This window comes from Chroicocephalus ridibundus, chromosome 7, assembly GCF_963924245.1.
Source record: "Chroicocephalus ridibundus chromosome 7, bChrRid1.1, whole genome shotgun sequence".
NCBI classification, from domain to species: Eukaryota; Metazoa; Chordata; class Aves; order Charadriiformes; family Laridae; genus Chroicocephalus; species Chroicocephalus ridibundus.
The window spans coordinates 48,553,223-48,576,059 of record NC_086290.1 but is presented as its reverse complement, the minus strand read 5'-3'; the positions used below and the strand labels follow the sequence as shown (position 1 = coordinate 48,576,059).

At 44.5% G+C, this 22,837-nt stretch overlaps 1 protein-coding gene across 6 annotated transcripts in view; it reads left to right on the top strand.

Moving 5' to 3' along the window:
- Positions 1–22,837, top strand: part of AUTS2 (activator of transcription and developmental regulator AUTS2) — a 798,001-nt gene that overhangs the window by 243,335 nt on the left and 531,829 nt on the right. The window contains exon 1 of one of the 6 annotated variants that reach the window (XM_063341189.1): positions 19,308–19,540. The exons of the other annotated variants lie outside the window; for them this stretch is intronic. Coding sequence (XP_063197259.1) covers positions 19,493–19,540 — 48 coding nt within the window. The 5' untranslated portion in view covers positions 19,308–19,492. Of the gene's footprint in view, positions 1–19,307; positions 19,541–22,837 lie in introns of those variants that run through there. 6 annotated transcript variants of the gene reach the window in all.

The window sequence follows — 22,837 nt, the reverse complement described above, 5'->3', positions numbered from 1 at the left end:
TAAAAATTACCTTTGGAAACCCAGGGTGGAAAAGCGCAGACCAGCTCTGATTGTAACTGCAGAGGCAATAGCAAGCGGCAATTTATAGTATTATCTCACATTTTCATTTCTAAACCCCATTACAGCCCTAACAGTTTTCCTGGAAACAGCTTTTAAAGTTCTCACTTGGTTATTTTTTACCTCCGAAGATGCTCTTTCTCTCAAACATGTGGTGCAAGCCATGGTGAGAAATTTGGAACAGATGAAAATATCTGTGTATTATCATTTTTTTCCAGTAACTGTGGCTGTAATCTGTGCTATGGACATTTCCAGAAATTCTGTTGCCGCATTGCAGAGGTTTAGAAAGCTCTGCTGAGATTAAATGTTTATAAAGAAATATTTTTAATCTTTGGTGAAAGTGGTGGATTATTCTGGTTAGGTGGTAATATTACTGGTGATAAATAAACAGTATGGGGAGGATTTAAGATTTGCATCTTCTGAACTTCCGATTTCAGAAATGACAAATCTGGGTTCCGCCTCCTTCATAGATATGGCAAATCAAATTTACCTAAAGAGCGTGAACTCTATTTTTGGAAATTTTCCTGCACTGAATACCTTCAAAATAAAGAAAAATGCTCTTCATATACCTTCATTAGCATGCAGTGTGCCATGACAGATTTATGAAAGACGCCTCGCTGCCGGAGTACCCTGGTGCTTTATACCATTTGGTAAATAGCATGATGATGTGCTGGGCACTCGGGTTTCATTCTCCGTCCCATTCATCATCTTGCTATGTGACTCCAAACAGACTATTTCACTCCTTTGTCTCAGTTTACCTGTGTATAAAATGCTGGTACCACCTCCTCCTGCTCTTGTGGAATGTAATTAAGTTAATGCTTGAAAATACTGTTAAAGTACAAGCTACAGCTGTTATTTGCTAAGGGTTTGAAGTGTGTAAGGAAAAAAATCCTTCTTGGTCCATTTCTGTTTCGGATTTATTTTTGGTTTCTGCCTTTTTCCGTTCTTTTTTTTTTTTCCTGTCTCCTTCTATAGCTGTTGCAAGAAAGTCAGGAGAATGTGACATTCAGTGAGTGACACCAGCGCCGGTGGAGGCAGGGAGGGGCTGAAGCCTTCGAGTGTAACCAGTGATGCTGGAGATCATTAACGCTGCTATTTATAACTGTAAAAACTAGGTTTCAAGGGGAAACATCTAGGCTTAGCATGGCTAATTATACAGCTGTTAACTAATCTAACAGTGATCCTAATTCCACCAAACCTCATTGACATTTTATGGTATTGTGTGAAGCAAGCTGATACAGCCCAGAGCCCGTCAGGTGGGGACGGCTCAGTGCCCGGGTGAGCGGCAGGGGACAGCCACCACCTCCCGCTGCAAACGGTGTCCTCTTAAGTACAGCCCCTTCAGAAAGGATAAGGACACCTGGGCTGGAGGTTTTAAGGAAAGCTCCAATTACTACTAAAGTCAAAATGACGGAGCAGGGGTGACCGGAGGATTTGACAGCTGCTGAATCCTCAGAATGACTCTAGACACACGTAAAATGTTTGCCTTACTAATTTAGTGTCTTTGCACTTTGGCGGTGTTTTCTAGAGAAATATTGTCTCAAGGATCTATCTGCATAAATTTGATGGTAAGATCGAAGTCTTTTTTTTCCATTTAAAAGCATAAACCAGAAAGTGATCTCACTGTAAAAGTCTGATCAGTAAAAGGATCTAGTGGATTCATCAGGAGTGTGTGATGCACTCTCCTGTCATCTCCCCTGCTCCTTTGTTGAGTCCCTTCTATATTTTTGAAGTTTGAAATCACTGGTGTGTGACCTATTTTCTTGTTTATATTGGCTGTTTGCATTTCCCAGTGTTTGCAGGTGCTTGAAGGGACGATGAAGGGCTGTCCCTCCGGCACCACTGCCTCCTTGCTCCACCGAGAGGCTCACGAGTAGGCTTAAAGGCCCCGAGCGCGTTGAATTATTGTCAGAGAGCTGGTTCGGTACATATTGACCTTATTATAACATTTATAGCTTCAAGGCGAACGCAAAGCAGCAAAGCCTCCAGCGGTCAGGTTTCCATGTGGGACTGGGAACAGAGAAGTTCTCTTCCTGCACGTGCTGGTGTTACTGTTTTAGTTTTCACGTGTTAACGATTACCTTTAGTTTCTCTTTTCTCCAGTATTACTTGATCCTCACCGAGGACGAGAGGAGGTGCCCCAACGGGAGGGATGTGGCATATGTGTGAAAAGCTTTTCATGTTTGCTTGCTCGAGTGCATGAGTCTGGAGCAAATTGCCTTGCTGAGAGCCTTCTGAAAATGTCTTGTATTTTGAATGTACAGATTTTTTTTATTATATCTTTTTACTTTTTTTAAAGAAAATGAATTCCGTGAAGCACTTGTCATCTCCCCGTCTTTGATGGTTTTGCTGTTTTGTTACATTGGTTTCCATTCATTCTGCAGGGATTCATTGTCTTCAGTCCATCTGCCAACTGCTCTGCAATCACTGCCCAACAAAAGTACTCATTTTTCTCCCTTCTTTCCCCTCGCCCTTCATCTCAGCCTCCAGAGCTTCCACAAATCAAAGGAAATCTATAGTTTATTTTTAAATTCGGTGCTTGTTAAGCAAAAGGGATAGTGTAATGTCATTATGGATGGCATCCTTTAATACTGCCAAGCAGCAGCTGTTGTTAACCTCCTTTGTTCCCAGAGCCCCTGGCTGCTTGCAGGCTGCTGGGCAAACAGAATAGCTGTTAGCTGCGTCTTGACTTCTTCACGCGGAGAAAGCAGAAGCCACCCTTAAGAAGCACACAAAGGATTTCAGTATCCCATGCGTGTTAGTCGGTATTTGGGGAATAAATACATACCGTCTCGCTGGATGTGCAGCCCATTGATCTGAAGTCCGATCTGCTTGTTATATTACGGACTGGAGCTATTACTCAACGCTGCTGGTTTTATCTGCAGTATATCTGCAGACGATTGGAGCGACAGCCTGCTCATGTCAAAATGGTGAATGCTGCCTCTTGTTTCCTTGATTCCTGGAGTGCATAGTTAGAGGAGACGAGCAGAGGATGTGGAAGGAAGAGGAGAAAGTATCTCACGCTCGTGTTCTGTCAGATCACACAGGGAAAAGAGACAGTGTGTGCTTTTATTTTCTTTTCCTGGTATTGCCAAAATACATGTGATGCCGTCTTTGCTGGAGAAGGGTTTTTGCAAGCCATTATACACTGTGTGCAGCTGCTTGGGTTTTTTGGTACCTTGCTTTGCTCCCTTGTGTATGTGTTCATAGGAGCCAGAGACAATGTATTTGACTTGTGTACTCTTTTTTTTTTTTTCCCCCCTGCAACATTTCCTTCATCCCCTTATGAACTTCTCCACCTATAGACTTGTGTTCCCGCAAGTACACAGAGAGACGTAATTTCTGCTCTCTAAACTCTGGGTCTTGACGGCATTCACGTGTTCCTCATCACAGCCTTCCTCATCAGCAGGTGTCATTGCAACCTCATGACTGTGCTTCTGTTCCCTGATTGATTGAGCCCAAATCCACAATCATGTTGAGGCAGCCGTCCAAATCTTCTAGGGAACAGGTTACAGTTTTCCCAGAGGAAAAGTGCTCACAAGAAAATGTGAATGGCACAGATTTTGCACGCTTCAGAGCTTCAGCGAGTAAATCCCCGTGCCCTGTCCTGGTCCGTCAGGAGCCGTGGCTCAAGCTGCTGGAGGGGAGGTGTGTGTTAACTTACTGCCCTGATGCAAACAGGAGTCTGGGACATCTCCCTCTTGTTCTCCCCGTAGGGCACGCTGAGCTAACAAAACGGGTACGTCGGGCCTCATCCTTTTCTAGAGCATTTTCCTTCTTTAGGAGATCCAACTGTTTATACTGGGAAGAGCAATCTTGCGTCTTCATTGGCTCCCCATGAGTGATGGCAGGGAGTGCAAAGACCAGAGATCAGGCTCTGGCAACACTGGGTCCTAAAGGTGCTTATTCCCTTTTTGCTGTGAATGGAAACTGAGATCCTGATCCACCAACTATTTGTAGAGACCATTGAGACAATGTGAAGACTGTGACTGAAGATGCATTAAATTGAAAGCCTGTATGCGTCTTCTGTTTTTTCATTCTACAGCTGTGTCCTGGGATGTCGGGGGGAGTAACCCGGGCCCGTGCAATAGGGATCTCCCACTGCCTGAAACAGGGCTTTGCTTTGCCATAGAGTTGCCATCGGAGCATTTTGGAGCACAGTGCAAAGGCTAATGGTCAAAGCAGTCAGACAATTGAATAAAACTGAATAAAATTTGGGGGTCTTAAAGCTGGGGAAACAGGCTTGTCCATGACAAATGGGTTTCTTGAATCCCAGTCTGTTTCCTACTCGAGTAGCTTTGTTCAACCTGAGCACTCTAAGATCCTTGCTGCCACTGCCTAATTAAAATATATGAAATTGTTAGACCAAGGTTGCAGTTTTGTAAAACAATGTGGTTCTCTTTAAAGAAACAATAGGTGCTCCAGTAGCAGCCTTTTTTTTTCCCAGCTGGGGGTGAAAAATAGAATATAAAGTGGGTTAGGATTTTTTTTTTTGTCCTGCCAAAACAGCTTGGTCCTTCAGTGGAAAAAAGGTGGGAAGCATTGACCTAGATCATCTTTCCTATCTGGCTAAAGCCCAGCAGTGCATAATTGTATAAAAACAAGAGAGAAAAAGAGGAAATGATATCAGAAAAGCCTTTTGTTTTCTTTAATTTAGCTTTAAAGATAGTGTCAAGTACTTCACCTTGCTTCTTTTTTTTTTTTTTTTTTTTTTTTTTTTTTCAACTATGGCTGTGCAATTCTGCTGGATAACCTGCAAGAGGACTCATTGCTTCTTTCTTAATTTAGGGGAGCTGTAATTCAGTAATGTTTTCATACTGGACTTCACCACAGATAACTGGTAGAATTCATTTTCCTTCTTGGCTGGTTTAATACAATATGTGCTGTGGATCAAGTGCGTAGACATGCCCGAAATATGTTGCCCGTAACAAAGAGCCTGATTATCAAAACCCAATTGCTTTATGAATTTGTGCGAAGTTGCGTGTGGTGCAGCCCGAGCTTACACATACTGCAGTTCCTCTTTCTTGTCTTTTCCTCAGAAAATGTGACCGGCGAGTGGTAATACTATTGAATGCTGCTTTTATTAGCAGCAGCTTATGCGGGGATGTTACCCCGTCACTTTGGGTCATCTCTCCCATGTGCTTTGCTGCAGTCTTGAAGGCAATGAATAAAAACATTCAGGGGGGAACAAGAGTCATTTGTAAGGAGCTATTTGCCTGCCTGCTTTTCAAGGCTGGGTGGCTGAAGAAGACTCTAATGCCAGTAGCGATGTTGAAACACATCAGTCCTTTTTCTGAATTCCTCTTCTCTGGGTCTAAATGTGTTCTGTTACGGAAAAAGAACAGGCAGCAAAGCTTGCCATTGCCTTGACTGTCCTGGGTAGGAGACAGGAACTACTAAGGGTTTTTTTAATATCTGTCAGAAAATAGTGCACAAGAATAAAACCTACAACTGAAGGGTTGGTATTTGCTTTACTACAATCAAAAAGTAATCTAGTTTCTTGGCACAGAGTTTGGGAAGGCGTGGAAGAGTAGTCTGAAGGACTGCGGGTTTAAAGGCTTCTACGCCTGCAGAAGCAGCAGATATGAGAAGCAAAGCTCAAAAGACATTTTCAAAGTTGCAATTATTGTAGGGTTTAGTTTATCCAAAAATGTGATTCTGAGAGCTCCTGAAGCCATTCATAAATCAAGCTAGATGTTGTTGAATTTCAGCAATGGGGAGAATTTAGACAATTCTGGAGATGAGTAGCAAGTCCAGCAGCGTGGCTCACGGAGGATGGGGAAAAGCATCTTTCCGTTTCTTATTTTCACTGAGAGGTTATTTGAGTCCTAGCGCTGAGCATTTTGGGGTCATGCCCTCAGAGGATGGGGTAGCTGTTTGCTTAGTAGCCTATTGTTTGTGTACTGCGCTTTGTGTCTCGTCTAAATGGCATTGAGGAGATTTGAGGAGATGGCATGGAGGAAGCTGCCCTTCGGCAGATCCCAGCCAGGGGAGAGGATGCTGTCTGTCCCACTCTCCGATGCATTGGCAGGGGAGAATGATCTGTGTGTTGGAGACCTAGGTAAATTAATTTCTCTCTGCAGGTGCTTACAAACCAGTTTTTCCAAGAAATGTGGCCTAGATATCCCCTCAGTCAGGAGCGATCTTGGTCTTCTCTGTTGATGCTGTTTAAATTTCCATGAATAGTTAAACATGAACTGGGAGTAGGTGTTGGGGCTGCCCGGCCATCACGCAGCAGGTTGTGCATCAGCAGGGGGGAAAAATCCTGCCTACAGCCCCTGTTACCTGGCAACGTGGAGTGTGATACTGGGATCAATAGAAAATTACTCGAACCTACAAACACTGGGTTGTCCTCGGCATAGCTCTGACTTCTAATACAGAGCTCGATTGCACTGTGACAGCTGCCAGGGAAAGCACACTCGTAACCCCCGGCGGGGTGCTGCGGGCATCCCCGGGTGACAGCCGTGTGCGCAGCCACGTCCCTTGGGGCCCTGCGCCGCCGATGGCATCTGGAGGGGGACCCCCAGGGTGAAATGGAGCCTTGTGAGTTACTGTCGAGAGCCAAAACTGCATTTCGAGCGGTGCGGGGGGACAGGCGGTGACTTACCGACTCCAGCCCAAACAGCTGAGTTTCTCCTGTCCATGCTTTCCCTGTTAACTCGGCAGCAAATGGCACAAAGTCCCCTTTTGACCGGTGTCAGTGATGGTTTGGTGTTGGCTTTCTCAAATGTACGTCACTGGAGTCATTATTTAATTCTCTTTCCGTTTGACAACAGGGACCTCCTGGCAGTTCGGTGTCGGACTGTGCCCTGTATCTACATTGGTATAGAGACGGGTCCTGGTCTAATAATTCATATATTATTCAGTACCCTGAGGTTTGGGGATTAGCCAGGTTATTCAAAAACATTTAATGTATTTTTTTCCACAGACTGATTTGCATATTAACTTTCTTGCACGTTACTGATTTGATTCTGGTGAACTTCATCCTGTTGCTAGGAAGGATAAGCTATGAGACACTGAAGAATTATTCAAAACGCCTGCAGACGCAGGAAGTTAATACTGCTCTGGTTTGTATTTAGACAGCTGTCACGTAATTTAAAAAGACTAGGCACTCTAGAAACTCTAGAGGCTTTTCCTTCAAGAAAACTCTAGGTGAGTTTTCTTTTAAACTGTATTTTAAAGCCTGAATAGTACCTCTGGTTTCGAAGGGCAAAATCCTCCATTGCAACAGGAATTGTGGAGGTCCTATGGGACCTGCACCTGGAAGAGTGCCTTTAGCAGATCTTCCTCTGGAGTAGAAATCCATTGGAGAAACTCCATTATCTTACGCATAAGTGGGAATAGGAATAATTGAGTCAGTGTGTAGAGGAAATGCGTTTCCTTTCCAGGCAAACTATGACTTTATCGAGAAGCTTTTTTCTCTCTTTAATTAATACGAAAGGGCTTCGCTGCTTGTAAGTATTGGTTGCATTTGGTGCACAGCAAATTTTGCCTTTAAAAGGATTCTTTTAGTCAGCTGTCACCTAATTCCTTTATATCAGGTTTATGTAAGAAGGACACGCTATTTTTAGAAACTTAATGTAGATATCAGTATGCTGGGAGATGAGATTGTGCTCAAAGAGAAGGATGTACCAGCAAATGCACTTCACAGCATAAATAGAGCATTTGTGTGTGGTGTGTCCTGGGGAGACCGGGAGCACAAACACTGCCCTGGGCAGGGAACTTGGCCCCCCGCCGCCTCCCCCACCCTCCAGCCCCTTTCGGTGTGTGTTTTGACACAGACACGGCAGTTGGCAGTGTACAGAAATTGCAAGGTCCTGGTGCTCAAGATTACAAGAGTCCCTTTGGCGGTTCGTTTAAAAAAAGGAGAAATCTTAAAAATTTTGAAGTCTCTCTGTTTAAGGATTTTGAACTTCTCCTGCGTGCTCAGACTGCGTTTTAAACTTTTCTGCTGGGAGAGCTGTTTTCTGTTGTAGCTGAAATGAGAGCAAGCATTCTTGGATGCTCGCTGACTCCAGGAGCCTTCCTTGAAGAAAAACACTAAATATTTTAAGGTTTCAGACAAAGAGCGGGAATTATCATCTTGGGAACCATGTGCTTATATAGTATTCATGCATGAGCTACTTACCACAGAGGTGCACCATTTTATTGTCCAGGCATGTGCTGCAGTATGCCATCTCACGCGTGTCATCTTATTTATTTGGCGGTATATGTCTAAAGCATATTTTTACAGATAGGGCAGTATGGGACATCACAGGTGGTACGTACATAAATGTGTTCCGTCTGTGAACAAATATCTTCCAAATGCACTTGCATGTGTGTGTATGTAAGAACAAAGAAGCTCAGCAAATGTGTTTCATGATTTGGTATATCCCATTCTTTCCCTCCTCCCTCCCCTGCAGTTGTATAAGTACTTTTGATGGCAGCTGCTGGATTAGACCCAGAAGCTTAAAAGATTAAAGAAACCACTAAAAGCAGCTTGGAGGAAGTGAAGGATCCGTTTGTCTGAAGGTTTGTGTTTTCGTACTGGTGGTTGAGAAGAAAATTGCAAACAGGCTCTGCCCTGCAGCAGAGGGCTCGCAGACATCTGGGCGTTGTGGAGGTACGGCGTCTGGTCCAGCCACACTCAGCCTGTGCCTTGGGACACGCCGTGGCACCTCCAGGGTGCTGCGGGGTGACAGTATCCGTCCCTGTCCTCTTTCCTCCTTGCTCTTGTAGCCCACTAGCTCGTTTAGTGCTCTGCAACGTAGATGTGGAAAGCCTTGGCTGTCCGGAGCTTCTTACTGAGCGAGATGAAACTCTAAAATTGAAACATAGCAAATGAGCTACAGATTTCACCTCATATTAGACTGTACTGCCTGCTGCTGCTTATGCTGTCAGTTAAACTCTACAGGGAACGTTATTTTTAATTAATGTATTTCTTGTCCAGGTGGTTCCAGTCAATGGCAGGTAGAGCTGAGCAGGACACAGCATCTTTCATCAAAGTCAGGCTGAAGTCTGATTCTTCGCCCCTATCTCCCTTTTTCCCCTATCCACTCTCTTTAGCCCCAAACCTAAAGGCAGCTGTTTCAAGAAATGATTTTTTTTTTTTCCCAGGCATGATCGTTTGCTATGTAAAACATCTGCTACTTTCTGCCTGATCCCTAAGCATTACTGATGGTGTGTATAACCTAACAGAGGTCTTGAAGAACGTAAGCCAGTCTTGCCTTTTGTCATTCTAAACAAGCAAGTCTGGACTGAAAAAAGTATCTGGTGTGGGTCCAAACCAAACCGGACACCCAAACTGCATTGCAAGGGTAGAAAAAGTACTGCCGAGCATGTTAGGATTATTAACATTAATCTAATCTTTCCGTTTGTCAAACAGATTTTTGAGTCCATGGAGACAGCTTACCCAGTTCTTAAGACAGTGCTCCCAGATCAGCTTGTAGTTTGTTCTGTAATACCATGTGGATTTGCTGGGATTTTCAAGTAAATACATTATGTATATGGCTTACAGATTGCTTAGGCTGTCTGCATCAATAATTAAAATGAGGGAGGGGACTATTCTGCAGAGTTTTCCCCCTTTCTTTTCCTCATCCTTTTTACATGTCTATTTTTATCTTTCCTCTCTTAGGATCAGGCAGATAAACCTGTAGCAAGGGAGAGTGTGTCAAAGCCGGAGCTGAACGTTTTTCCAGCAGAGATGGGAGCTCGTGGCACATCACTGCAGTGCCAGCTCTCAGCATCAGCCTGACCTTTGCCATTCTCTTTGCAGACGCTTTGATTCAGACTTGTCAAGAACTGCCAAACTGTTCTCTTTGCTGTTAAAACAAGCACACCTTTTCTAGTGAGACAGGAAAAAAAGCATTGCTTTTGAGTCTTGTGGTGAGCATGATGCTGCGCTGTTTAGTTGCCCGAAGTGAAAGGAAAGAGGTTTGCTTTGATTTGGTGTTGCTGTGGCGGGTGTAGCATTGCCTGGATTGGATGGGGCCACCTTTTGTGCTTTGTTGTCCTGTGTTTTTTAATTGTACTTTGTTAGATCAAGAGCTCCAGTATAAGCTAATACTGACATTTCAGGTACATCACAAAAATAACTAATTTCTGTCTTATACCTCCATCCTCACCTGTCTTGGAAGAGTATACAGTGTATTGGAGTTGACATTTCAAAGTACACAGTGCCATTCAGACGCAGACAGACTCTTTTAGTGTGATTATTCTGATGTGGCATTTTTAGTGTCCTGGCAGTGTTGAATTGAAGTGGGAAGTTGTGTCCAGTTAGTTGTAAGACTGTCTCCTTCCTCTCTCTGAAATCTCGGCACATCCAGTCACCACCATCTCTACCTTGAAGTTCAAAAATCACACGATACGCTGTGCTTTGTGTAAAGGCAGTTTGGTATTCTGTGCACCGATACCTGTACCTTCCGTATGCCGGGAACCTGGGTGGAAGGTGTTGCAGAGGTAGAGAAAACTAAAACTTGTCCAACGTTATCTTTTTCCCCCCCACACACACATCTGGCTGAATATGAAGGCTGCAATTCAGCGTTGCTGGCCTACGTAATCTTTGACTGCTTTTTGAGACGGCTCATTAGGATGATTTCTTGGCTGGAAGCTTTGGAATTGGCCTGAGATCACCAAGTCATGGGCTGTGAAAGAGCCGTTAAATAATAACAACTATCTTATCTTATTACTGACCTGGACCACACTCTGCCCGGCAGCCTGAGGAGGAACTGCTGGCTCTCGGTGTTGCCGGTTGCAGTTAAGTGTAGCGCCCAGGGCGTAATCTTCGGGTATTGTTTTATTGCACTGTCGATGCCACTCTCTTTCCAGTTTCAGCTTACTTGTTTTAAGGCTCTTTCTCTGCCTGTGAAAGTTTAGTTCTGATCGTGAAATTGCCTATGGAGATCTGATGCCATCAATAGCTTCATTTGTCCCCGTGACAGTTTAGGACCGTACCTGTGTTTGCGTCGCAAGGAGCAGTTTTGTGCATTTCTTATGTATGAAGACAGCAGTTAGGTGCTCTGTGGAAATCAGTGGTGCTCTAAGAAAGGTTTAAGCTGTGATTAACTTCTCCAGATATACCTGAATTTACAATAGGCACTATAAAAGCAAGCCAACAACTGCTATAGACTAACATAACTTTTTATTTCTAAGAATTTTGCAGTGTAAGAAATGCCATGGGTTCTTCCCGGGGTGCTGGTACTACAGCTCCTCAATGCACAAAGCTGTTTGGTTTCCTGTTTGTTTATTTTTATTGGGATTTTTTAACATTTTTTTGGGGGGGGTGAACACCCCCTGTTTTAATTTTTCTGTGCTCTTCTCAATTGCTTAAAAACGTTGAGAAGTTTTGAGGCAGGCATTCATAAACACTGAGAAAGTGTAATGCCCTATTTGCTACTCTAAACGCACTAATTTTAGCAGCAATAGAGTTACTCTGGGTAAGGCAAGGACCGTGTCGCTCCCCGTGTGCAGCGCCTAGCATCCGTCAGTCCTGCTTGTGGAATATAAACTCCACGTGCTGATGTAATATAGACGTTAATCAGAATTTACAGTAGTTGGACTGAGCTTGGAATTTAGTTGAAGGGACTGAAATGGAGCATTAATCGAACGCCACAATTACTGAGCCACGCTTTGTGCATTAAGGTAAACTAATACAGAAGATGCGTTACACCCCTAACATCTCAATATGAAGTTTTCTGCATTAAGGTAAACTAATACAGAAGATGCTTTCTGCATTAAGGTAAACTAATACAGAAGATGCGTTACACCCCTAACATTTCAATATGAAGTAAGCCTTGCCATGAGAACGTGGTAACACCAGTCATTAGCCTTTACTTTTGGCTGGCTGAGTAAGGGGAAGGGTTATAGAGATGTTCGTCTGCTCTCAGAAAGTGGATTTAGAAAAAAAAAAAGGCAAAAAAAAAAAAAAGCGAGGAAGGGAAAAAACCCTGGCTCTTCCTAATAAACGAGTGTAATTACAGATCTGTTTAAGTGGAGGCATATGATACGTATGTTTGTGACAATTTTCCAGAGGGATGGTTCGGCTAGTGCTAAATAACCAGGCTCGTTTTCCCATAATGCAAATGTTATTCACAAACTATTACCATAATTGATGCACCGAGCCACTGTAGAGTAAATAATGTGTTGTGTGTGGGAAGCAAACGAGAAGTCAATGAATATTAAAGAACAAAATCTCATTTTTAAAGGGAAACTTCCCAAGAATTAAAATTACTTTGGAAATCAAATGGTGATGCAAGTTCAAATCGACTGGTTGGTTTTAGTTATGTTATACACGCCCATGCATGAACACGCGCACTTACGGGCTGCGGTCCCCACTCTGCTTCAGCTGGGGTCGTTTGTCTGCTTGGTGAGCGCAAGGCCTCTCAGACCTGGTCAAAGCGGTGTTGGGTATGGGAACCATCGGGTAGCACCGGTATCCTGGGAACTTCCCAGAGAAGTGGGTTATGAACACAGTAGACCTCTTGGCAGTTGAAAGAAATAAGGACCTTTTAGGGTGCTTTCTGTTGGGTGAAGGGGAGCTGGGGCTGGTAATCCAATGTTCGGGGAGATACTGGTTGTTTCTTTGTCGCTGCCTTCCTGAACCGTGCTGGGGTACTCGTTCTGTGTAACACCAGAAGAATTTCGAGTCATGCAAAAACCAAGGCAAGGATCACATTAGGTTTTTAGGTGGTTACACTTGCGATGGCGGAGTGTGAGGGGGCTGCCTGGAGCCTGCGGTGCTCGAGATCTGTGACCTGCTGGTCGTCGCTGGGCACGGCTGCGTGGACCTCATGGACGGGAGGACAAGGCTTTACAGTTCCTCCTTCGTTAGTCCTTGATCGCTGTGCACAGCCGTATGCCTCGGTAAGCATTAAGTAGGTTACAGCACTTATTGCTGAGGTGTAAATTACCCTGTATCCATTGCTGCAGGCAGGAGCTATTGGCGCTGCGGGCTTATCTGTGCTGGCGTGGATTTTGAGAGTTAAACGTTTGGCTGAACAGGACTTGATTTAACTGCGGGCATTAGTGCCCTGCCATCGAATCCCTTTTTATGTTCAAAGGAAACTTGTGTGAATGCTTAAATGTATATACGTACATTGCATGGGAAGGTTCTGTTTTCTTAATGCATTGCTTTACTTCCCCCCCCCCCCCCCGGATATATTGCTCCCTCACCCCTGTTCCATGTGTACATGAGGGTGATACATACAGACAACTATATAATGTGTTGCAGACATGTATTCAGTAGGATGAAATGGAGTGTCACAGAAATCACGGCTTTCTGCAGTTGAGAACTGTGTCATTTCAAACACTTTTGAGTACTGGTGTGTTCTCAGAAGTGAACTTTTCTCCCGGTAATAAAACCCTGGCCAAATATCGCTGTAGCTCTCAGTAACCAGAAAGCCAGGGAACAAAATGCAGAAGCGTTGTGTAGGATTACAAAAGCATCATTTGATCTTTTAATATCATAAGCCATTTTGTCCAGATGGCAATTATTGTTATTTTTTTTAATTACAGATTATAGCACTGCACCTTCTTTTTCAGAGGGATTAAAAAAGACGTTTTAAGCAAACTTTGCCTCCCATTGCTGAAGATACTCACACGTGACTTCCTGGCACAGTTACATATATATCGTATAATGTCAGTAGCTTTCCTTATTGTAACCTGATATAACTCAATGTGGCAGAAGTAACATATTGTGAGCCATCATGAGCTCGGCTCTTGTGTGCCAGGCTTCTGGGCTGTCCTTCTTCTGTCTCAGTCTGTCTCTTGCAGATTGTATACCACTAGCAAATGTCTGTTTCTTGTCCTCTGCGGACCGCATTGAGGTGTCTTTGAATCTTTCAGGCTTCTGTGGTTGTGCCTCCTAGCCGTAATTTCACCTGGAAAGCTGAGCACATGCCTGAGCTGGGTTATCGCTCACTGTAACTCATTGCAAATTGGCACTTCGCTGGGGGAGATACACTACTTCAGACTGCTTTTCGCAAGTTAATCTGTACTCTTTCTCTTTGAATCAGGTAGCCTTACTTATTAGGTTTCATCCGTGTCCTAGGGAAAAGCAGCTGTAAGACCTGCCAAGTCTTTACAGCAGGCAGGGAAAATGTTAAATGCACCTCTCGGTCATTGCAAAAAAATAATTCCATAAAGCATGGCAGTGCCTGGGGGCGTAGGGGTGGCATTGGTCTCCTGGAGCACTTCATCCTGCATCTCTGTCTGAAGTGGTGCCAGTCCCGGGAACTTCGATACACCAGACATGGGGTGCAGCTCATTTTGTGCCTGCTCTAAGTAGATGTTAGAGCATAAGAGCTCTCGGATGCTGCCAGCCTGCATTGGGTTCAGACCAGTGACCTAGAGAGTTTCTTTTCACAACGTGCACAGAAGTAGGAATTGACAGCAGCGTGGTTGTGATGAGATTTTTCGGCAGCACTCAAGATGAAAGAGCAGATGGTGTTGATGGGAGAGCAGGGTTATAAGGTACAAGATGGGATTGTTATCAAGTTAATAGCAAGACAGCAAATCCCACAGTGCTTTCTATTAGCCTGAAAGATGATAGTTCCCTGTTGGCCTTCATGCGAATCAGAAATGTCTGGTAACGCGGGCCCCAGGAGGCTGCGGAAGCCTTGTTAGTTCATGGTGTTGGTTCTGAGACGTGGCCATCGATTTGTTTGTCTTTGGTCATTCTGACCCTTTTCCCCACTGCCCAGGCCCTGGGAAGCCTTTTAGGGCGTAAAGGAGTCCGAAGACAGAGCTGGGGTAATTCTGGGTTACTTCTAAAACAGAAACACCGTTAGGGAATATGGGTTCTTTGAAGTGAATCTGGTATTTGCTAGTTTAAAGCCCGAGAAGTGCTGGGCACGTTGCAAGGACGGCAGCCGGAGCTTCAGCACTTGCACTTCATTTAAAGTAATCCATATTACTCTGCAGTTCTCTGAACTTGAGGAAAAACTTTCTCCTTTAGTCGGCTTGCAGATCCCACAGGCTTTGCTCTCAGCCTCAGATAATCTTCCAGGGATCACTGCTTTGGCTGGTACATTAGGAGCCATTCCGAACTGTGAAAAACATTTCAAAATCCTTTTTATTTGTACTCATTCCAAATTGCCTTTTTCTTTTCACAGGCTAATTATAAAAATTGCTGTAAACATTTTCTGGAGATGGGATCTTCCTATTTATCTAAACTTTGTGCTTGTTGTTTATGTCCTATTTTTTTCCCACATCCCCACGCTTCACTCTGCCGGTTGGGAAGTGTGAAAGCTGTTATGGTAATAGGGAGTGAGATGATTTTCTGCTCTCATAGTGCCAAGGAGATCGGAATGGATGCAGTTCATCTTGGATGAAGGCCCTGCTGCATATACATCATCTTGCTTTAGCCTCTCTGCACGCACAGATACACGGGCAGAGGTTGGTTTCGCTTGGGATAAGGGTCAGGGCTCTTTAGCTTATTTTCAGGATCAGCTCGGCTCCACCGCATGCCCTTGCAGGTGGGTTTTCACCCTTTCTTCGAGGTATTTATACCTGCGGCACGTAGAAGGTGAACTAGTGCCCTCTTTGCTCCTTCCCTCCCTCCCACGGAGCGCCGAGGAAGCACCAGTCTGACTTGACAACAAACCCGGAGTCAAAGAGAAGAGGAGGAGGTAGAGCCTGCTTTTAGGCAACTTAAAAATTGAATTGTTACTGCTCACTGTTTGGTTTGCTTGCATTGGTGTATGATTAGCTTTGTCATGGGGGATAATTGAAAGGAACATGGATCAATATCTAAATATACATTAGGGCGTATTAAAAGGCTTAGAACCAGTGGTCTGTTAAAAAGGAGATTATTTCAATTCCTTTGTACACTGTCTTACTTCCAAAATGGTGTATTAGAGTATGACAAAACCTGCTGAATAAATCAAAAGATGTTTCTTCTGGGAGAATTGCAAATATTCTCTCAAAACGTGGTTCCCTTTAGGGGAGTATAGAAAATCAAGTCTGGATTTTGGCTGTGCAAACTTAGAATCTGAATAGTACGTTATTTCATGTTATCGATGGACGTTTGAAAGAGGGGGCATGGGATGCCAGGGGTTGGTGCAACAGCACCTTTAGGGATGAATTCCTAACCAAGGTATTGTTTGTCTGGCAGCGTATCCCTAACAAGTGAAGATGAATTGGCAAACCAGAAGCGAAGCTGTTGTGTGGTGCACCCCACAGACAATAACTCCATAAAATATGAATCTCAAATACACTTCAGACAAAGCGCTGACACTGTAGGTTTTGAAATAAATGGTGTATTTTGCTCAACTGCAAAGATGAATGCAGTGTTGAAAATTAAGCTGTTGTGTACTTCTTGTACATGTGCAAACGTAAACAGCTATTAATATTATAAGAAATAACCAGGTTCCGCTGGTGCTGGTTAGGGGCTGTTTGTAGATGCTAATGCTGGGGGTTTCAAAAGTGTAACAAAAAATGAGCAATCCTGTGGCGTGATCGGCTCTTCCCTGCCTGGCTGGGGGATGTGATGGCTGGAAATTCTGCATCTCCATTCCCCCTGCTGCACTTGTCCTTTGATTACAAAAGGACAGCTCTCGAGGGATGTCGTTGTGCATTTTCCTGAGATAAAATAATAGCTCTGTGTTTTGTGACCCTGGAACTTTAGGTCCTGCCAGATGCTAATGAACCAGTGGAAAACATCCAGGGCCTGGTAATTGCTTTGAGCCACAGCTGTTTGTGCTTGGTACGCGGTGTCAGAGCTCACTTCTTCGGTGGCTGTGCCCTGTGATATTGCCCCCAGGTCCCCTCGGGGACTCCTGGGTCAATGCAGCGAGCAAACTTCCTATAATTGGGTACAAGAGAGCGCGGTGTCCGTGTGGACACAGGCAGCTTGAGGATGAGTCACGCTCTTGACACCACCTCTGTGGCTCACACTGGGTGGTTGCAGTACATCCCGGGCAGTGCCAGCAGGGACCGGGGTAACAGCAGGGCCCTGGGCAGAGCGGCAGCTGGGAAGGAAGCGAGGCACTCGCACTGACCTGATCTCATTTGAACATACAGCCAGATCTGTCCTGTTTATTCATTTGCAACTTCAAACCCCAGCTTGTTAGGTGCAGAAAATAGAAGGTGCCAATAAAAATCAGTGTGTTAATTTGCTTTGGCTGTGTGTTCCCTGTAGGAGACCTTCCCATCCAGTATTGCCTTTGCACGATGTGATTTCTGGTGTTTCCATAGACCTGAAAAAGACGGAGGCATTTGACCACCCTTTTAGCATACGTTAATTCTCCCACAGAAGTGTAGGATTAAAGGGAGAGTGGGAATACTGTTCTGTGGCATCAGTGGAAAGCTGTTTCTGACAGCTATGAGTGTGGACGGCGGTGATTTGAAGCTTGGCTGCGGTTGTGTTGAGGGGCGTTGGAAGGGACTCGCTGGCCCCGGTGCCCGGCTGAGCAGGGGCAGGCAGGGGTCTGGGTGCAGCGTGGGGCTGAGCAGCCTCATCGCAGTTGAGGGACGGACTGGGGCATCTTCCCACCTGCAAGACCACACAGGGAGGTTAGAGCCATACCTTCAATTAAATGAGGTGGCTGTTATTGGCTATTATTGGTATTTGCATCCCTTGTATAAGCCTGAGTTTATGAAAAGTTCTAAAAACCTCTGTTGGCGAGTGAAAGAGCAGCCAGGCTTTCAAAGTTACAGCTTTCATATGAGGCACCGAGACCATTACCAGTATTGATAGTACTTTTTAGGTGAGTAATATTGACAAACTAGGTTTCAGGATCTGTCTCATGCGCTATAGATCTCTGTGTGTACATATAGTAGTAGGTGGTCAGTCAGTGGTACACATGTTTATTCCATCTCACTCAGCCTATGAAAAAGATACCTAGACCTAGAAAAGGTACAGAGAATGATGAAAAGGATCTGTGGAGACATGCACAGCTTCCCTACAAGGAGAAATTTAACAGTCTGGGAGTCTCCAGTCCCCAAAAGGTGCGATATAAGGGAGATGAGAAAAATCTGTAAAATCATAACTGATCTGAAAATAATGAGAAGCAAATTATTCTCTTTTTTTGCAGGAGAGCATACTGTGAGACTCCCACTTAAATAACCAGACAGCTGGTGAAAAACAACAAAATGAGGCCACTTTCTCCTACTGCATATAGTGAAATTCTGAACCTCCTTCAGCATCTTACGGAAACATAAAGAGCTTCAGCTACATGCTTGACAAATGCAGGTCCATCTGTGTTATTAGACGTGACGCTGTGGGCACTCGAGATTTCTTACATTGTTCCCTTGTGCATCTCAGAGTGTTTGGGCACAGGATGCTGGGCCAGATAGCTCTGCTCCAGAACAGCCCTTTCTGAATACAGCGGAAATACAGTAGGCTGATTATATTCATCCTGTACTTTGCAACTTGATATTCACTGCTCTGTGGTGTGCTTGGGGCTGGGAGATTTGCAGCGAGCTGCAACCAAATCAATGTGTCTCATTAAACCAGAGGCAGGGAATCGGGCAGGCTTTCCGAAGGGACAAAGGAACAAGTAGTCTGATGGGTGTCTTCCCAGGATTTATTTATGCATTAGCTTCATGTTGATAGTGGTGGTTGTTTTGTTGGGGTTTTTTGTTTGTTTGGGGGTTTTTTGGTGTTTTTTTTTTTTAAAGTGTCTTTACAGATACTACGTTAAAGCATTAGCCTGACAGCATCAGAGCTTAACAAGTGGGTATGTAGAGGGGGGGCTGAGAAAGGCGGGGAGCAGAGGAGAGCATGACTCCCGATGACTTGCTCCGGTTACATGGTAGCATTACTGCAGCTGCAGAATTGGAAAGGAGATATTTGCTTTATGCTTAAGAGGCTTTATTGTTTCTAAACTATATATAGTTCCGTAATCTTTCTTTAGATGGGGGAGGGCACTGTGGGGCAGCCTCCGAAGCATCGCCACCCTACTGGGTGGGAGAGCGAGGGGTTAACGCGCTGGTGTAGGGTTCTCCGAATGGGCAAGCTCATTGTCAGAATAATGTTTAGCCAGGTGTTAATCTGTGTCTGGAGGGAAGTGCTGGAATTCATTATTCATCCCACTGGGGGAGGTCATGGTCCTGGGAGGCTGCCAGCGCTGGAGCCAGCCTCCTGGCTTTACTGACATGTGCCATTTGTGATGAATGCAGCTGAAGTCCATTTGAGGAATTCTCTTGTCAGGCAGCCAAGCTGACAGCGAACCGCGGAGCGAAGGCATTCGCCGAGCTCTCTTGCAGCAAGCGAGATCGCACTCAGCGTTGGGAGGGCAGGAGGGGACAAACTGGAACTGCGGAAGGAAAGCATCGTTTTTTCTTGCTCTCCTTTTTTTTTTTTTTTATTTTCTCCCACCCTGCGCTTCCCCTAAATACTGCGCTCCCCTTGGAAAATTGCCGTCTCTGACGGAAAGAGTGCTGGCACGCTGCTTTTCAGCAGCAGGATAGGTTTGGGTTGCTTTTTTGTTTTTTAACAAGGGCAGGAGGTGACACAATGATCAAGTCAAGTTGGTTCTACGTCAAGTTCAAGTATGCGGAGAAGGTAAGTGGTACGTTTTCTCCTGCAGCCTTTCCCAAGGGATTGCTGCGTGGTCGCCTGCAGCCCCCTTCCCTTGAGGGGCAGCTCTGGCCACCAGCCGAGCGAACGCGGCTGAGAAGTTTTGCTGGTGAATTTGTTTTTCCATGGCTTGATAGGGAACACTGTGCCGAAAGCCAGTGCAGCGCAGGGTATGGGCTTGGAATGTGACAGCCGTAACTTCGGCATGGTGCAAGTGGAAGAGGAAAGGAAAGCTCAGATCTAATTCCTGTGGTGCTGTGTCAGTTAAAAAAAATAAACCAAACACAAAACAGTGATACAGATGTATTTGTTTTTCTCGTGTGGAGCTTGAAAGGCAGGAATATTTCTTGTTCTGTAGAGCCGGTCATGAGATGTGACCGGCTTCTGCAGGGCAGTCAGTTCTTTTCTTCTCCTTTAGTAACAAAGTAAATATTTAATTGCCTGTAGTTATTACGGAAAAAAGAAGGTTTATTGATCAAAAAGTAGTGAGATGTATTCTAACGCTGTTTGCTGGAGGTTTTACTGTGGAACTTGCTGCATTTCTTATTGTGCGGAACATGGTGCTTTCTGTTGGATTTTCCTTTTACACTCCCCTTGCACTTTATCTTGCCTGTCCCTTGGTACCCAGATGCCTGGGGGAAGCAGAGGGACGGGGAGAGGATGGACCAGGATTTCAGCAGGGACCTGCTCGACTGCGATGTGTTTTCACTGAATATGTCCCTGGAGGGTTTCCTGCCCCAGGTTAAAGACTGATCTTGTTGCCAGTAACGCTGAGACCCAGGCAGAGTATTTGGGTGTAGCATTGCTGTTTTCTTCAATCCAGCAAAACGGGGAAGAGAACAAGACAGCTTTTTTTGTGAAAATATTAGGAAGTCTCACTATCTGTTCCATAATCATCCTCGAGCAGTCAGCAACTTGGTATTCTTAAAACAGGGGGGAAACCCACGCGTGTGCCGTTAGCCTGAAATTTTCTGTTCTGGCAAATAGTCCCACTTTGATTTATTTCTTGTCTTTGTGCCTCAAGTTATACTGCACACAGTGAAAGCATATATATTTCATTTAACAAGAAGCATATATATTTCATTTAACAAGATTGTCCTATCATTTATCCCAGGCTGCAAATAGCATATTTAACAAAGTCCCAGATTTAACTATTCCGTTTTCATTTGTTTTGGGAAGTCTTACAAAGGCAATTTGACTGCAAAATCCACTTTATTAGGCAGTTATATTTTATCTCCTTGATGTTTCCCTACAATAATTCTGTGTTATTTAATGTCATATCAGACCTGTAAACATCTATACCAAAACAAATCGAGTCTGCATATTTAGCGTATGAAACTCTTCCTGGAAAGAAAAATCTAATGAAATCAGTAGTTATCTGCCAGCGGGTGAGGTCAGTTATTTAAAATGCCAGGGATTTTTTTTTCACCTTACGTTTTCATTTTGTGATTATTTATTTTTTTTTTAAATACTCCTTGCAGTTCAACCAGAAAGGCCTGGAGTCTCTGAACAGAGCAGATAATGTTCCTGCTTTTCTGTCACCGGGTGATTTTTGTGTGTGCGTTACATAACCTGTCATACCAGTTTTGTCAGAGACAGAGATTTTGGAGATCTACAACCTGGGAAATTTGAACATGGATGAAATCCAGGAAACCCGTTTAATCTGTATTCTTCTTAGAGTTACTTGTGCCTTACAAGATTTTCTTCTGATTCACCAGGGGAGTTGCCAAGTCTGTTCATCTGTTCAGGGTAAAAAAAAAAAATACAGAACCATAATGCACGCACACAGGAAGACAAAAGCTGAAGTGCACGCCTCGTCGTTTATTGAATTTCATGTGTGATAAGAGACCGTTAGTCCTTTGCGTGGATGTGAGGGTTTCCTCGCGGAAGGTGTCTGAGAAATGTAGGTCTTGGCTACGAGGCGGGGATGTGCCCTCTTGCTAAATGAGGGGTTTGTGTCAAGGTTCTTGTTGCGGTTGGTGCTTGGCTTATTCTGCATTAGCTTCAAGTCTTGTCTGCCTGTAAAAATTGTGCTAGTGGGACTGAAGTGTGAATTGACGCTGAATTTATTAAAGTGGTGCAGCTCTCTGCCTGGACGCTGTGGGGACGCGCTCCACGAAACGAGTGCTTCTGCGGCAGTGCAACCATAGTGGTTTACAGAATTAGGTCAAATTCTTTTGCAACTCTTCCATGTTGTCACGGTTTTAGAAATAGGGTTTATGTTAGCTAAGCTGAAGTACCTTTGAAACGCTCAAACCAGCTTTTTACAGCAGTTTGTCTAAATAGATTTAAAGTCTCACTTGGAGATGCGGTTTCTCGTTTCCAGTTGACAGAAGTGGGGGCAGCTGCAGGAGCGAGTGTTCCCACCGTTGCCAGCGGTGGTTCTCGTGCAGCCACGTGGAGACACGGGGCCGGGAGTGGATCCAACTGGAACCGAACAGTGTTTATTCCTTTTTTTGGGCTGGCTTCCTTTTCAGTCAGATGAGCGTGTGTCCCAGTTTACCCCAAGCGCACAGCCATAAAGGATGTACCTGAAAATACCTGGTTGAGGGTGACTAGAAAGGACAGTGATGTCTCTTCTGGCAGCAGCCTGTGAAAACTAAATTAATTTAAGTTTGCTCTCCTCATTTGGAAGTGTTACACAATCTCTGTTAAGGGAGGTCATCTGAGGTTAGGGAAAGGTGTCCTCACATCAATGCAATACCTTGGTTAACCATCAGAATTAAAACTGCTTTTCCTCTGTGTGCCACAGTACCGACAGTGCACTGCTCCTTCTTAATTCTGTTGTAAAGAAGTTCATTGACATTTTTATTAGCCGGCTGGCTTCGATGAAGTTGACATGCTTGCCTCTGGCCATCACAAAATTTTTTATTTTTTATTTTTTTTTGCTTTTGATTTGCTTTGGAAGATTTTGCTGTCTGAAGACCCCTCAGTGATAAAGCATATATATTTATATACATGTCAGAGCTAACTCTGCAGGCAGCTTATTTATTGTAAAATATTCCTTCGCATCTAGATTGTCAACCTGTTTTATTCTCTTGGCGTCACAACGCTGTACTGCTATAAACTGCTCTGTTGATTGCGTTTGAACGATGCTCATCCCATCTGGGTTACCTGCTGATAGACCCGAACCGAGGTTTGGTGGTGTGACTTGCCCGAGCTTCAAGGATATTCACCCCTCCCAGGTCTTCTGGGAGCTTCCAATCTCATCACATCCACCTGGCACCTTGAAATCTCTTACCCAGTCAAGTGAGTGTCGTCTGCCTGCGTGTGCAGTGGCTG